Below are 13,641 nucleotides of genomic sequence, written 5' to 3'. Positions count from 1 at the left end.
GCTTTAATTAAAATGGTCTTCCTAAGTAAGACCGTTGCCAAGCCGAGACTAATAAAGGAGAAAACCAGTGAATTAGAGATAAGCTCTGCATCTGCATTCAGATATAACCGTCTTATGGGAGGGCCAGTGGAGAGCTAAGCTCCCTGACAGAAACTAGAACAACACTGAATGATTATCCCTTATTCTGACCTTTGGTTTCACACTGGCACTGCTGGAGTGAATATACTTTGTTCATTTGATGACCCCGCTCTTATTTCCTCACTACCTTCCCCCTAAGAACAAGCCAAACAAACAAAAAAGAGGGCTCAGCAGCCCTTTTTTTGGTTCTAAACAGGTTTGAGGGCATGTGGTCTAATGCTGTCCTGAGGCAGAATAAGAAGCTAAGGGTCTGCCCTTAAGACTAGGGCAAGAAGCTCAGGGAGACATATAATTGATACTATTTTATCAAATATTCTTTTTTTTTTTTTAAGGTTTTTATTTATTTGACAGAGATCACACATAGGCAGAGAGGGCAGGCAGAGAGAGAGGAAGGGAAGCAGGCTCCCAGCTGAGCAGAGAGCCCGATGCAGGGCTCGACCCTGGGATCAGGACCTGAGCCAAAGGCAGAGGCCTTAACCCACTGAGCCAACCAGGTGTCCCTTTGTTTTCTTTTTTAACCATTTGATGAGAATATGCAGTTAACCTAAGGAGGTATTTATAAGTTAGTTATATTCAGTAGCCCAGAAGCTGTTCACCTAGGTACCCATAATCAAGATTCCCACGTTTTTAAAGGAAAGGAAGGAATTCTCCAGTGTAATTTTATTTGTTTCGTAAGGGGCTTAGTGTCTTGAGATCTTATTTTTTTTTTTACCTGCTCACAGTTGTCACATAGCTCTTTATACTATAGCAGTATAATTTCTTCAGCATCCTGGTGCATAATCCCCGTTATGCATTTATGATTTGAGTGCACTTTTGAGTTGGGGCCATAGAATATTTTCTTTCACCAAAATGTAACATTTGAGGCTCATCTTTTATACTGAATATATTTTTCAGATAATTAAAATTTAACTATCTCAGTAGCACATTTTATATTTACATTAAGTATCCAAAATGGCTAGTTCATTTTGCAGTCAACTCTAAGTGCCTTTTTTACTGTAACTTCTAGCAAATAATTACTCTTTTCTCAACCTGTTACTGAGGAATTTGTTTGCTTTTATGACTTTCAAATGTATGTTTGGACAAAGCAAGTGTTAGTTTTTGAACATTATGACAGATTACTTAAATCCATTTAGGTAGATGTGTGATCCTTACCCTTAAAGCACAATACCTTTATTCTTACATTAAGAATAAAAGTCATGGGGGCGCCTAGGTGGCTCAGTGGGTTAAAGCCTCTGCCTTCGGCTCAGGTCATGGTCTCAGGGTCCTGGAATCAAGCCCCGCATCAGGCTCTCTGCTCAGTGGGGAGCCTGCTTCCTCCTTTCTCCCTGCCTGCCTCTCTGATTACCTGTAATCTCTATCGAATAAATAAATAAAATCTTTAAAAAAAAAGAATAAAAGTCATGTTATTTTATATGGCAGTAGAAAACTCAAGAATATAAAGAACGTCGATTTTTTTTTTTTTTTTACATAGTTTTAGAAAGGTATTACCATTTTGCTAATTTGTGCATATTTTTGCTTTAATTTAGCTTATTTAGACTACTGGACCCAGTGCTTATTTGTTGTTACATAACACCAGGATGCTCCTAATATATGGCAGAATCTGTTCTTACTTCTTTACATTTATTAACTTTTCATAACAAACCTGTAAAGTAAGTCTTTTATTACCCTCACTGTATATGTGGTGAGACTGAGATACAAAGAATATAAGTAACTTTTGCCCAAGGTGACACACTCAGTAAATAGAGCCAGAATTCAGACCATATGTACATAGATTTGACACCTCTCATCCTTGATGTAAAGCTGTTTTACAATAGCTGTTTTAGAATAGTGTAAAAGTTAGCTTTTTAATACTAGCAGTTTCACTTACGTTTCTTCCAATGTAGGGGTGTCATCTAATGGACCAGGTGAAATGTTGAACAAAGAAGAAATCAAAGTTGAAGGGTTACATGTTAATGGACCAACAGGTGGAAATAAGAGACCACTTCATGCAGATATGGATACTAATGGTTATGAAACAGATAACCGTACCACTGACCCAAAACTTGCCCATATGACTGCAAGAAATGAAAATGATTTTGATGAAAAAAGTGAGAGACCTGCCAAAAGGCGAAGGGTAAACAGCAATGGAAAAGAAAGTCCAGGTTCTTCTGAATTTTTCCAGGAAGCAATGTCACATGGAAAATTTGAAGAACTTGAAAACACAGATGACTAAATTTTAGACTTGTTTTACCTTCTTTGAAGTAAAATCTGGTGTGACTAAAATTTTCAGGGTTGATGGGTTACCTTAAAAAGTTGATTTCCTTGAAGCAGTTGGTTAAAGTTTTAAAAATTTGAATTGAGTCCTAACTTTAGTAAATAAGATTTCGTAATTCTGCCCTTTGTAGACTTTTTACTTTAAAAATGTAAAGACCCTCTTAAGGATATAACAAATAGTATAGTCAATTTGAATGAACTACGGAAATATCTGTACCTTCTCATTTGATGTATTAATCTTAAAAGCTCACTACAGGTATTTTTTGCTTAGTTTGTTGGCAGAGAAGAAAAAGACCACATTCAAATTTGTTTAACACCAATTTTTCTGTGTTTCTTGAAATGTCTTTATCTTTTATAAGAGAAATTTTTCTCTCCATACAAATTGAGTGTCATTATTAAGGAAACCCTTATGAATCCTGAAAGTTATGCTAGCATGATTTTTTTATATATAGAAGTTTAAAAATAAACCAAGTCAGGTTTGTATATGTAAAATTGTTGACATCAATGATGTCTTTCCATATTCTTATCTGGGCTTAAGAAATACATTCTGTATTTTTCCAGATTCTTTGTAGCCTTTGAAAGATTTTTACAGTACATATGTCTTGACTGAGCTGTCCTTTCTTAATACAAAAGCTTGTATAATTTTCTTAACTTGTACAGTTGGTAAACTTTTATGAGAGGAATTGATATTCTGAGTCTGTCAGCTTTCATTTTATTTTGCTAAGGTTTTTCTAATGAATTTTTAAGTGTTTGTGTAGTAACTAAGTCATGTTTCTTATACAGGTGGTAAAATCGCATTCATAAAGGATTGTGAAAATTTGTTTTTTCAAATTTCTACTTAGGGACAAATAGTTTAAGAATTTTGAAGTTAAGCATGATACCTAGATTACATAGTTTGTTTTGCGTTTGCTTTAATTTTCAGAATTATTTTTGAAGCAAGACAAAAGTTTAATGTTGGCTTAAGTGCTTCAATATATCATGCTGACCAGAATCCTGTTCGGTTATTTTTATATGCATTATAAAATTTCCCATTTTTGCATTAACTAAACGGGAAAAGGTCAAGCAATATTTAGATGTTGGCACATACAAGGAGTTGGCAGATAATATTGATTTTATGAGGAAAAAGTGATAAAGTGAGTGTATTTCCAAAATGAAAATAAGATGTACCATTGCTATGTATGATTACAAATAGGATCATCCATTTGCATAGCCTTGCAAGAGTGCCATTTTATTTTTAGTGCAAAATTCTTGTTAAAAATGTAGTTTTATACAGCTGATAGACCAACCTATATCCAGACTTTTATAAAAGATTATTAACTATTCTTGTTTTTTCACACAGGCATACCCCCAAATGCTTCTTCTGACTCATTTTCAGCCATCAGTTCAAGAGCCAATGCCTTTTTAAAATAAATCTTCTGTGGTCTTATTTTTAATGGCTCAGCTGTTTCATGCAATTAAGTAAAGGTTTGCACTGAGAAGTTATGGTTTAGGCCTTACCCCATGAAGTATTACTATTAACATATGTTCAGACTGCTTACTTCCACCAATGTGAACAACTCTTTTCCCCAAACAGTGTTAAAATGCAACTTTACAACACTTGACTTCATTTAATGCACATTCACTGTTACATACATATCTAGATAAATCAAAGTTCTGGGTGGAAGTGTTGAGAAGCGTGAATGTTTTGTTTTACCTACAAAATTAATTTATCCAGAATGGCAGCTTTAGCAGATGGTCACAGTCCATTTTCTAAATCAGTTTTTATTACACAAATTAAAAGTATCCTGGCTCCTAGCTCTTTGTCAAAGATGGTCTATAGACGTGTTTCAAATGAAGAGTGATGTTGTATTTTTAAGTTGCAATACTAAAGACGCTATCTTCACCTTTTTTTAAGATGCATTTTGTTTGCAGGTTTGTGAAGTTCTTGGAAACTAATACCACAGGAACATTTTTAGTACATTCTCAGGCATGTTTGCAAAATAGGGCACATGTATACATCTTAGGAAGTTTTACTTTTCTTAATCTTATCTTTTTAAAGTATGCCTAATGAAAGACATTCCACTATTATAATACATAATGCTTAGCTTTTTGTGAAGAAATATTTAATTGTATTTTGTGTTTATACAGATATTTCACACAGTACTTTGTTCTTCATAATGCAGCCACTATAACTTGATAAGTCATTGCACTACTTTAAAATTTTTAGTAATATCATGAATTTAATTTGCTTGAAGATTTAGTACATTTCATAACTCTTGAACTCTTAACAAACTGCATTGGGAAAAAAAAGCCTTTGTTAATAGTTTCCCCCACCCCATGCCCATCCTCAGCAAAGCACTATCATTTTCATCTGAAATGGTATTCTGTTTCATAATGTGTTTTCAAATAGAGTTCAGAATCTGCAACTCAGTTCAACACAAGTCTGTTGAGCTTTAAGATGTATTTGAATATTTAAATAGGCATTTAAAATTATGAATTAGATGTTTTTAAGTTTATCATAGTAATTTTGCACTGTAAAATAATTCCCTTTTCCCATTCCCTGTCTGCCATTCTGAATATGCTTATTAAAATATTTTTTTAAACATACTTGTCTACATAATACCGTGTGAATGATTTTCATTAGATCGATTCAGTAGGTTTTAGTTACAGATTTTAAGTTTGTGTTCAATACATACTGTTTACAATGCAAATATGCATAATTTCTGTTCCTTTTCCTAGATATATCCCATGAACTAGTGTTTGAGTGGCTTCTGGTCCCTTTCACTTCATCTTGGCTGATATATTTTTGTTTCCTCCAGAGAGATCCTTTGGTCTGTGGACCTCTATTCACCCAATTTTCTTTCTCTAAACTATGTAATTACAAATTTTCCCTATCTTTTGTAGTGTAGTTCATATATAATATTTTGTAAAACACTATTGTCACAATACTTTTCTCTAAATGGAAAATTAAGAGTGGGCATTTTCTAAGTGAGGGTTGGTGAATTTCCATAGGGGAGGTCTATGCTCATGATCCTGGAGCTGTGTGACTGACTGACTGGCTCTGTATCACTGCCAAGTGCCAAAACACAAATAAGCTTCCCATACCTAATTCATAGTCATGAAAATTGACATGGTGGAAAATCATATGTGGGGAAGAACAAGAATTTCTAAATTTTAAGACTTTTATTCTAAAAATGATCTTTTTCTTTCTGTATTAAATAATTCCACTGATTAAGTTTTTAAATCATAAAATCACGCCTTTAAGAATCAACTTTATCCTTTGCAAAATCTTATAGGGTCATCCCCCCAAGTCAAGGGCTGATGGAGTAGCTTCATTATCTATTATCAGTTTTCCATAACCTCACTTATTAAGTGCCCTTAGTATACCGCTGACATCCTTTGACATCTGTAAGTACATTAGTTTTTCCTTTTCTGACCATGGTTTTTTTTTATCTTCACTTGTTTTCACACTAGTTCCTATGACTTATTTAGGATGTATGATATGCTTGAAATGTCATTTTGCTTGCTGTTAAGAAATGTGAACACCATCTTAATGGCTACCTATTCTGTGAAGGACACTGAAGAACTGCCACATAAACTGGAGGCTGAACTCCATTCTCTGTGCAAATCGATGGTAAAGGCTTCTTCACACTGACACGTCAGCAGGAACAAGTCTGCATATATCCTCTTACCAGCCAATATTTGGGCCTGCGCTTGTACAGCCTCTGTGCTTGGCCTGTCGCTTCAGGACATGCAGCACATTCTCTTCATCAAAGAGAAGGCGTTAGCAGGTAAGAGCTGTGGGTAGAAGTGTATGCTTAGCACGGAGGGTGAAACAGTAGGTACGGTACGAAGGAAACCATTTACTAGGCTCTGTGCCGTAGAATTTAGCCAAATAAGATCTTCCTTGAGCTTAATATTTTGGTTAGAAATTAAGCAAGATGAAATATATGTACAATTTCCCCAAGACCGTTTATTTTTAACATTTACTGTAGGACTAATTATAACGGCTGTGGATCATTTAGGACTCATCCTGTTTCTCACTCCCGTCCAGGGAGTGCTACTGTAAGAGTAGGGAGTCTCCTGGTTTCCTAAAGTTTGGGAAAAGGGACGGAGAACTAATGCAAATTTGGCCTGGTTCTAAAACATTCACTTTCTGCTGTTACCATTAGCATGAATGCTTGACTGTAGCATGGGCTAATTATGTCTTTCTATACACCAGCTAGAACTTAAGAGAGTTCAGGGGGTTCTAAAATACATAGTTTTGCCCTTTTCTCTCTGAAAGAAGATGAACTCTGGATTAATTTAAGGTCTATACACTTAAACTTTTTTTTTTTGAGGGGAGGTGGGGAAGGCCAGAGGAAAGGAGGAGAGAGAATCTACACCTAATGCGGGGCTTGATCTCAGGATCCTGAGGTCATGACCTGATCCGAAATCCACTTAACTGATCCACCTAGGTGCCCCTACACTTAAATTTTCTAAAGAGAACAGAAGCAATCTGGATCCTGAAGTGGTTTCTCCTAGAACTGTAAGCGATCCAGAGAGTGGCATCAGGCTAACTTGAGCCACCATAAATTCCTGACCAAAAAGAAAATCAAGATCTAGTGAAAGAGCTTGCTTCCAAAAGGGACTTTTTAGTACTTGACTCCTCCTCTGTCAGTAGTTGTGCTTTAGCTGAGTGAACATAAGGACGTGTTCTGGCTAGGAGCTCGTGCCAGGCATTCTGAGCATGGCTCTTCCATTAGTCCCTTCTGCACACACAGTTGTGGTTGGTGGAAATTCATTTGGATGACAGGTTATTCCAAATAGCCTGCATTATGAGCTTCATGAACTGCTTTGCCGTGTGGCCTCTCTACTGTGTCTGTCACGGTTTACATTTGTCTGCCGGTGTTTGGTAGACAGGAACGTGCACTTAAAAACACAGTACAAACACCTGAACTCTGCCCATCTAAAGGAAGGATGAAACTTACTTGGCCAGTATCACAGGGCTGTGTTGGGATTTGAGAATCTCATGTAAGAAAGAAAAAAAAAATTACACAAATCTCGCTAGAGAGCCCTAGGTAAAGATCCAGTAGTAGTAGTAGTACAAGTCTACAGTCCCTTATCTAAAATTCTTGTGGCCAGAATTTTTTAGATTTTATAGAGGTACTATGTTTTAAAGAACATCCATAGTCAGGTCTAGAACCTATGGTAAAAAAAAACACTTTTGTCCACCATAAAATGTATTCATATTCACACACATTCCAGGTCAGATATTGCTACTAAATGAGTTTGACAAAAAACTCAAGAAAAAACCTTAGATTTCAGAATCACACACTTACAGTAGCCTTCAAATTTTGCTAGTGCTCACTTGGCAGCTGAGTCCAATTTCCTCTACTTTGCTAGGGAACTGGCAAGGAGACCTGTAAATAGAAAGCCAGACATAAACCAGCAGGTGTGTTTTGATATATACGCAGCTCCAGCAGAACCCTGCAGACCCTGGGACTTCTAAAGCACCAACAAGTACCCTGTAAATGAAGCAACTGGTGAGAAGAGCCTGCCAAAGTCCAGATGGGACCTGGAGCCTCCCACACAGTCCCCTCATTTCACAGAAGGGGAAAACCTAAGACCCAAAATGGAAAAGGGATTTGTCTGACAACCTCAAACTCGGCTACTTAGGCGAAGTCCAAATTCCTCTGTCCTTTTCCTCCACGGTACTTACTAGTTTATAATTCTGTATTCATGGCTAGAGCTGGGGTTTGACCCTTGAGCTCAACCCTTGAGCTTGAGCACTGGCCCATCAGTCCCTGTGACCATGAAAGTGAATTACTACCCACCCTTTAGCCAACCCATCATCGTGGCTAGGGAAGTGGCTGTCAAAAGGCAGCAGCTCTTTTGGGATTCATTTGGCTTCAGCAGTTGGGGAAGAGGCATTTCTTCAAAAGGAGCATGTGCTGATCACAGAGAAAGATTCGTTTAGGAGCGAAAACAAGTCTACTGCGAGTACTATCATATGCCATTAATTAATAATTCTTGTTACATGCACTGTGCTAAACACTCATTATAAACCAATCTTCACAACATTACAGATTTTTATGAATGGGGAAACTCAGCTGTCTTGGGAAGTTGAAAGACACGCTTTCCAAAGGTCTGCATTTGTTCACCTAGTTTCCTAAGTTTGATCTTTGTGTTCAGGGAAGGTGTGTGTGGTGGGGCAGAAAGCAGATGCTATTTGCAGACAACCTGTTCTGCCCTTTTTTCCAGTCAAGTCTGAAATCTGGAAAGGAGAAAGTCCCCCAAATTGGGAAAAACCTGGTCAGTAGGTTCTGAAGAACAGTTAGAATGTGAGTTCTTTCTCTAGCAAGACCTCAGAGGAATGGTTGCAGGGGGTGTAGGACATGCTGGACTCCAGGCATTGAGACCTTCCGGTAGTAGCAAGCATCACTGTGCCAAAGTTTGGAATCTGCAATGCTACTTGCCTTCAAAGGATACCATGGAGATAGTCAATTAAGTTAGTACTTAAAGCATTGACCATCAAGGACTAAAGAAGATCCCTCTTCTATTTTCCAGGCACTGTGCAATTCCCTTGAATCTAGTTTAACCTTAGGGAAGGATCAGGATTGAATTACCTTCCAGGTGGTAAGATGGGGACTTAATCTAATTTAATTTAAAAGAATTGAGTAATTTGATGTTTCCTCCATACTCAAATATTACACTGCACTGCTTGTTCTAGAAGGTCCTACGGACTCGGAGCAAAAGGTAGGCCAGACAGGAAGGCAAACTTACATTCTGTTAAGAAAATACTTTTTCACAATGACCACTTGTTCAATAATGGAAATTTTCTGTGCCTGTTCCCTTACCTCTAAAATAAGGATAATAAAACTTAACTTTAAAGGAAGCTTTAAGGGATTAAAATGTATCCACATATGTAAGGTACTAAGAAAAAATTGCCTAGCTAGCAGGTAGCAAATGCTTAGTAAATTATTTTTACTGTGGCATAGCAAGTATTGTTTGCTATACTTCAAATAATACCTTTTTGGAAAACACTGGAAACCCAAGTTAAATACCTTTAAAATGTTCATCTTTGGTCTCCTGGAGTTCAGATAGTCAGTCTCCCTGAGTATCACAGACTTAGGCAAAAGGCAAATTCACCACAGCCTTAATTATAAACAAAAATTAGAAACTGATTTCATTATCACCGGTTAATTCTACCTCCCAAAATAACTCGATGTTTATTCTCTCTGCTTTCACAACTACACTTTAGGATCCATCATTTCTCACTAGAACCGTACAGCAATTTTCTGTAGCTGATGTATTGATCTAACAGTCCTCTGCCTTTCTTTTCCCGCTCCCCAACCTGACAGTCATCTGCACAGCATCTTCAGTGATCCTGTTAGTGTGCACATCTGACGTACAGCAGTTCCTTCGTTTAGGCACACCAACAGCCAGTAGGCCAAAGCTGCCTGGCAACTTTTTTCTTTTGTTCTAATTTGAATGCCTTTAAGCGGTGGGTACCACAGGTCCCACCACTAACTACTGTAAGTGTTGACTGCATTCATTCAGATTCACACTTTTTACCTGCCTTTAAGATACGAATTTGTCAACTCCTGATCTGCAATCCCAGCACTGCAGCTGGCATGATCTTTCTAAAATGAAGACGAGGCCATATTTCTGCTGTGCTATGTTTACAAAATATAGCCATCAATCGGATACTTTGTCTAGATGTGTTCATTCAGTAAATATTTATGGTGTACCCGCAGTGTGCCTAGCGCTGTTGTGCCAGGGATACTGCAGTGAACAGAACAGACCAACATCTGTGCCTCCACAAAGCTTAAATTTCATCAAAAGGGACATGTGCCACAGAGATAAAACACAAGAGAGGAATAGGGACAGTGGTGGGGTGCAATTTCAGATAGGCTGGTCGGGGAAGGCCCGCAGACGTGAGGGCATCTGCTATAAAGACAAAGGGGGTTGCATCCCAGACAGAAGCGGATACAGTGGCTAGAATGCTAGAGGGCTGCCCCTTCCAGTATCTCCTCAGTTGAATACTAGCTGTCCTTCAGGAATCAGCTCAAATGTCATTTCTCCAAGGAACTTCTTTCTACCATTCTCGGGATAATAGTCTTCGTATACATTTTTATATCTCAGATAGTTTCATCATTCTGTCGTCATTCATAGAAATTGTTCTCAAAAGAATACACTGGAAAAAATTACCTGAAGGATAAGCACACATAATGAGGCATTCCTGATGACAAATTCTCCTTTGGAATTCTAATATAGGGATGTTATCTGGGATTCTTTGGGAAGAAAAGATTGTAGAATTTAAGTCCATATTTAAACTTATCAGCTGAAGGAGGCTGCACAAATTCCTTAGCTCTGCCTAAACCACTATTTGTGCAATAGTAAAGTGTTGTAATTTGAAAAGACACTGTGAAGGTCTAACTCCATGAAAGAACACAGCAGACCCTCAGTAAATTGCTTTTCATGCAAACTGCTTTCCATCATCTGTTCCCCCAATGGCCACTGCTGCCACAAGAGGGCCCCATCAGTAAGGCTGGAAAGGCCTGTCTGCTTTACCTTTGCAGTTAACAAGCTACCCCAGCTCATGTCCAAAGCTAAATCCATGGCATATGAACTGTGAAGGAAGAATGGCATTCAAAAGGCATACAGGGATGATGAGTTTGGTACCACCAAGGCTATTACAGACAGACTTGGAAAGACAAGAATCTAGTGTGCTGGTGAAGACCAAAGGTGTTTCGAGCCCAGCTGACGGATTTGAATGTGGGTTTCACAACCACACTGGACAATTTACCTTACTCAGCTCCATCTGTTAAATACGGTTTTGCTGGGTCTCTGCTAGGGGCTGGCTGCCAGCCCCAGGAACTCAGTCTAGCTTGATGAATGGGTGAACAATTGCTGTGATGAGAGCTGTAGGGAAGTCCTGGGTATACCCAATAACTGCTCACCTGCCATGGACACATGAAGGTACCAGCTCTGTGCTCTGCTCCTCTCAGCAGTGCCTCTTGTCTGGTGCTCCCCAGTAATGTCAGGTTTGTGCGTGGAAGGCAAGGTGAGACGAGAATCCAGCCAGAGGGCTGAGTGAAAGAGCATTTATCTCACACATTATAGAGTCAAATTCTACAAGGATTTTTAGAACTTGATTAAAACGTGCCTTAAAGGAAGTCTCTTCAGCAAACGATGTCAGTAAAGCTACACACAAAAGAATGGAGTTGGACCCTTACACCATATACAAAAACTAAAAATGGATATAGGACTTCTATATAAGACATAAAATTACAAAACTCTTAGAAGAAAATATAGGGGGAAAACTTCGTGACAATGGATTAGACCATTACCTCTTGCATATAACACCAAAAGCACAGTCAACAAACACAAAAAACAAAACTGCACTACATCAAAATTTAAACCTGCATCAAAGGACACAAGAATGAAAATGCAACCTACAGAGTAGAAAAAAAAAACTCGCAGACAACGTATTTTATAAGGAGTTGAAACTCAGAACATATAAAGAATGACACATCAACAAAAAAATCCAAGAATAAAATGGACTTGAATAGACATTTCTCCAGAGAAAGCATATAAATGGCCAACATGCATATGAAAAGATGCTCAGCGCCACTAATCATTAGGAAAATACAAGTGAAAACCACCATATGATCACCTCACACACACTAGGCTGGCTACTTTCAGTAAAACAAAGTCTTAACAAGGATGTGACGAAATTGGGACTGTTGTACACACTGGTAAAAATGTAAAATGCTGGGGGCACCTGGGTGGCTCTGTGGGTTAAGCCTCTGCCTTCGGCTCAGATCATGATCCTAGCTAGGGTCCTGGGATCGAGTCCTGAATCGGGCTCTCTGCTCGGCAGGGAGCCTGCTTCCTCCTCTCTCTCTCTCTGCCTGCCTCTCTGCCTACTTGTGACCTCTGTCAAATAAATAAAATCTTAAAAAAAATTTTTTTTAAATGTAACATGCTGCAACCACAATATAAAACAGTATGGCAGTTCCTCAAAAAAATAAAAACAGAATGACCAAATGACCCAGCAATTTCAAAAGAATTGAGAGTACCTCTGCACATACCACTACAGATTTTGTGTTCTCCCCACCTAAAATTTGTGTTTTAAAACCCTGTTCCCCAATGTGATGGTATTTGGAGGTGGGCCTTTGGGAGGTAATTAGGTCATTAGGGTAGAGCCATCATAAGATTAGTGTCCTTATAGGAACAGGCAAGACAAAACTTCCTCTCTGCTCTCCCATCAGGTGAGGATAAAAGAAGACGGATATCCCACAAACCCAGAAGCAGGCTCTTACCAGACGCCAGATCTGCCAGCACCTTGATTTTGAACTTGCCAGCCTCTAGAACTGTGAGAATAAATGTTGTCTAAGCCACCCATTCTATAGTAATTTGTTACAGCAAACTGATTAAGACACCCAGTGTTTGCAGTATTATTTACAATGCCAAGGGTGGAAGCAGTCCAGTGTGTCCATCGAGAGATGGAATGGATAAATGTGCTATATACATACAATGGAATATTATTCAGCCTTAAAAGGAAAAAATTGTAACAGCATGCTACAACATGGCTGGACCTCAAGGACAATACGTTATGGGAAAGAAGCCAGGAGCAAAAAGACAACTACTGTATGATTTCACTTATATGAGGCTATCTAGAGTAGTCAAATCCATACACCGTAGAATCGTGGTTGCCAGGGCCTGGAAAGAAGGGGGACATGGGGAGCTGTTTAATGGGTATGAATTTCAGTTTTCCAAAATGAAAAAGTTCTAGAAACTGGTTGTACAACAATGTGAATATACTTAATACTACTGAATTGTACACTTAAAAATGATTAACATGGTAAATTTTATGCTTATAGATATTTTGCCAGTTTGTTTTTAAGCCTTAACATACTCCTAATTCTGTTGAGTTTGCCTGTACCAAAATGCCTCTCTTGAGTGTTGTTTTATTTTAGGGTTATTTCCTGGTCAAGCTACTTAGAGGCTTCGACACCTGATTAAGCAGATGAAATATTTTAGAAGTAGAAAGACTAGCATTTCTTTAATTTTAGCACAAGTATGCCAGAGACACTGGGTACTTAATCCTATGTGCTATTCATACAAAATACTTTTACGGTTATAAAGGAAAAATTCCTCCTGTGTCTTCTCTCAGTACTATACTATGTACCAAGCAAATCCGTAACACCGGCTGCGTCAGCTACAACCCAGTCCTGACACTGTGTGGCGTTAGCATCAGGTCCTGTAGTTCCCACAAGACCC

At 38.3% G+C, this 13,641-nt stretch overlaps 1 protein-coding gene across 11 annotated transcripts in view; it reads left to right on the top strand.

Annotated features, from left to right (window-relative positions):
- The window catches only part of MIER1 (MIER1 transcriptional regulator), a 58,421-nt gene extending 53,431 nt beyond the window's left edge, over positions 1–4,990 (top strand). For 10 of the 11 annotated variants that reach the window (XM_032302473.1, XM_032302470.1, XM_032302471.1 and 7 more), the window contains one exon: positions 2,022–4,990. In XM_032302473.1, the coding sequence (XP_032158364.1) occupies positions 2,022–2,350 (329 nt within the window). In that variant the 3' untranslated portion in view covers positions 2,351–4,990. The remainder of the gene's footprint in view (positions 1–2,021) is intronic. The other variant, XM_032302482.1, reaches the window with a different exon arrangement.
- Positions 4,991–13,641: the final 8,651 nt, after the last annotated feature.

The sequence above is a fragment of the Mustela erminea genome, chromosome 10 (genome assembly GCF_009829155.1).
Source record: "Mustela erminea isolate mMusErm1 chromosome 10, mMusErm1.Pri, whole genome shotgun sequence".
Classification (NCBI taxonomy): Eukaryota; Metazoa; Chordata; class Mammalia; order Carnivora; family Mustelidae; genus Mustela; species Mustela erminea.
Note: the sequence above shows the minus strand (reverse complement) of the source record. Positions and strands in the feature narration are given on the sequence as shown.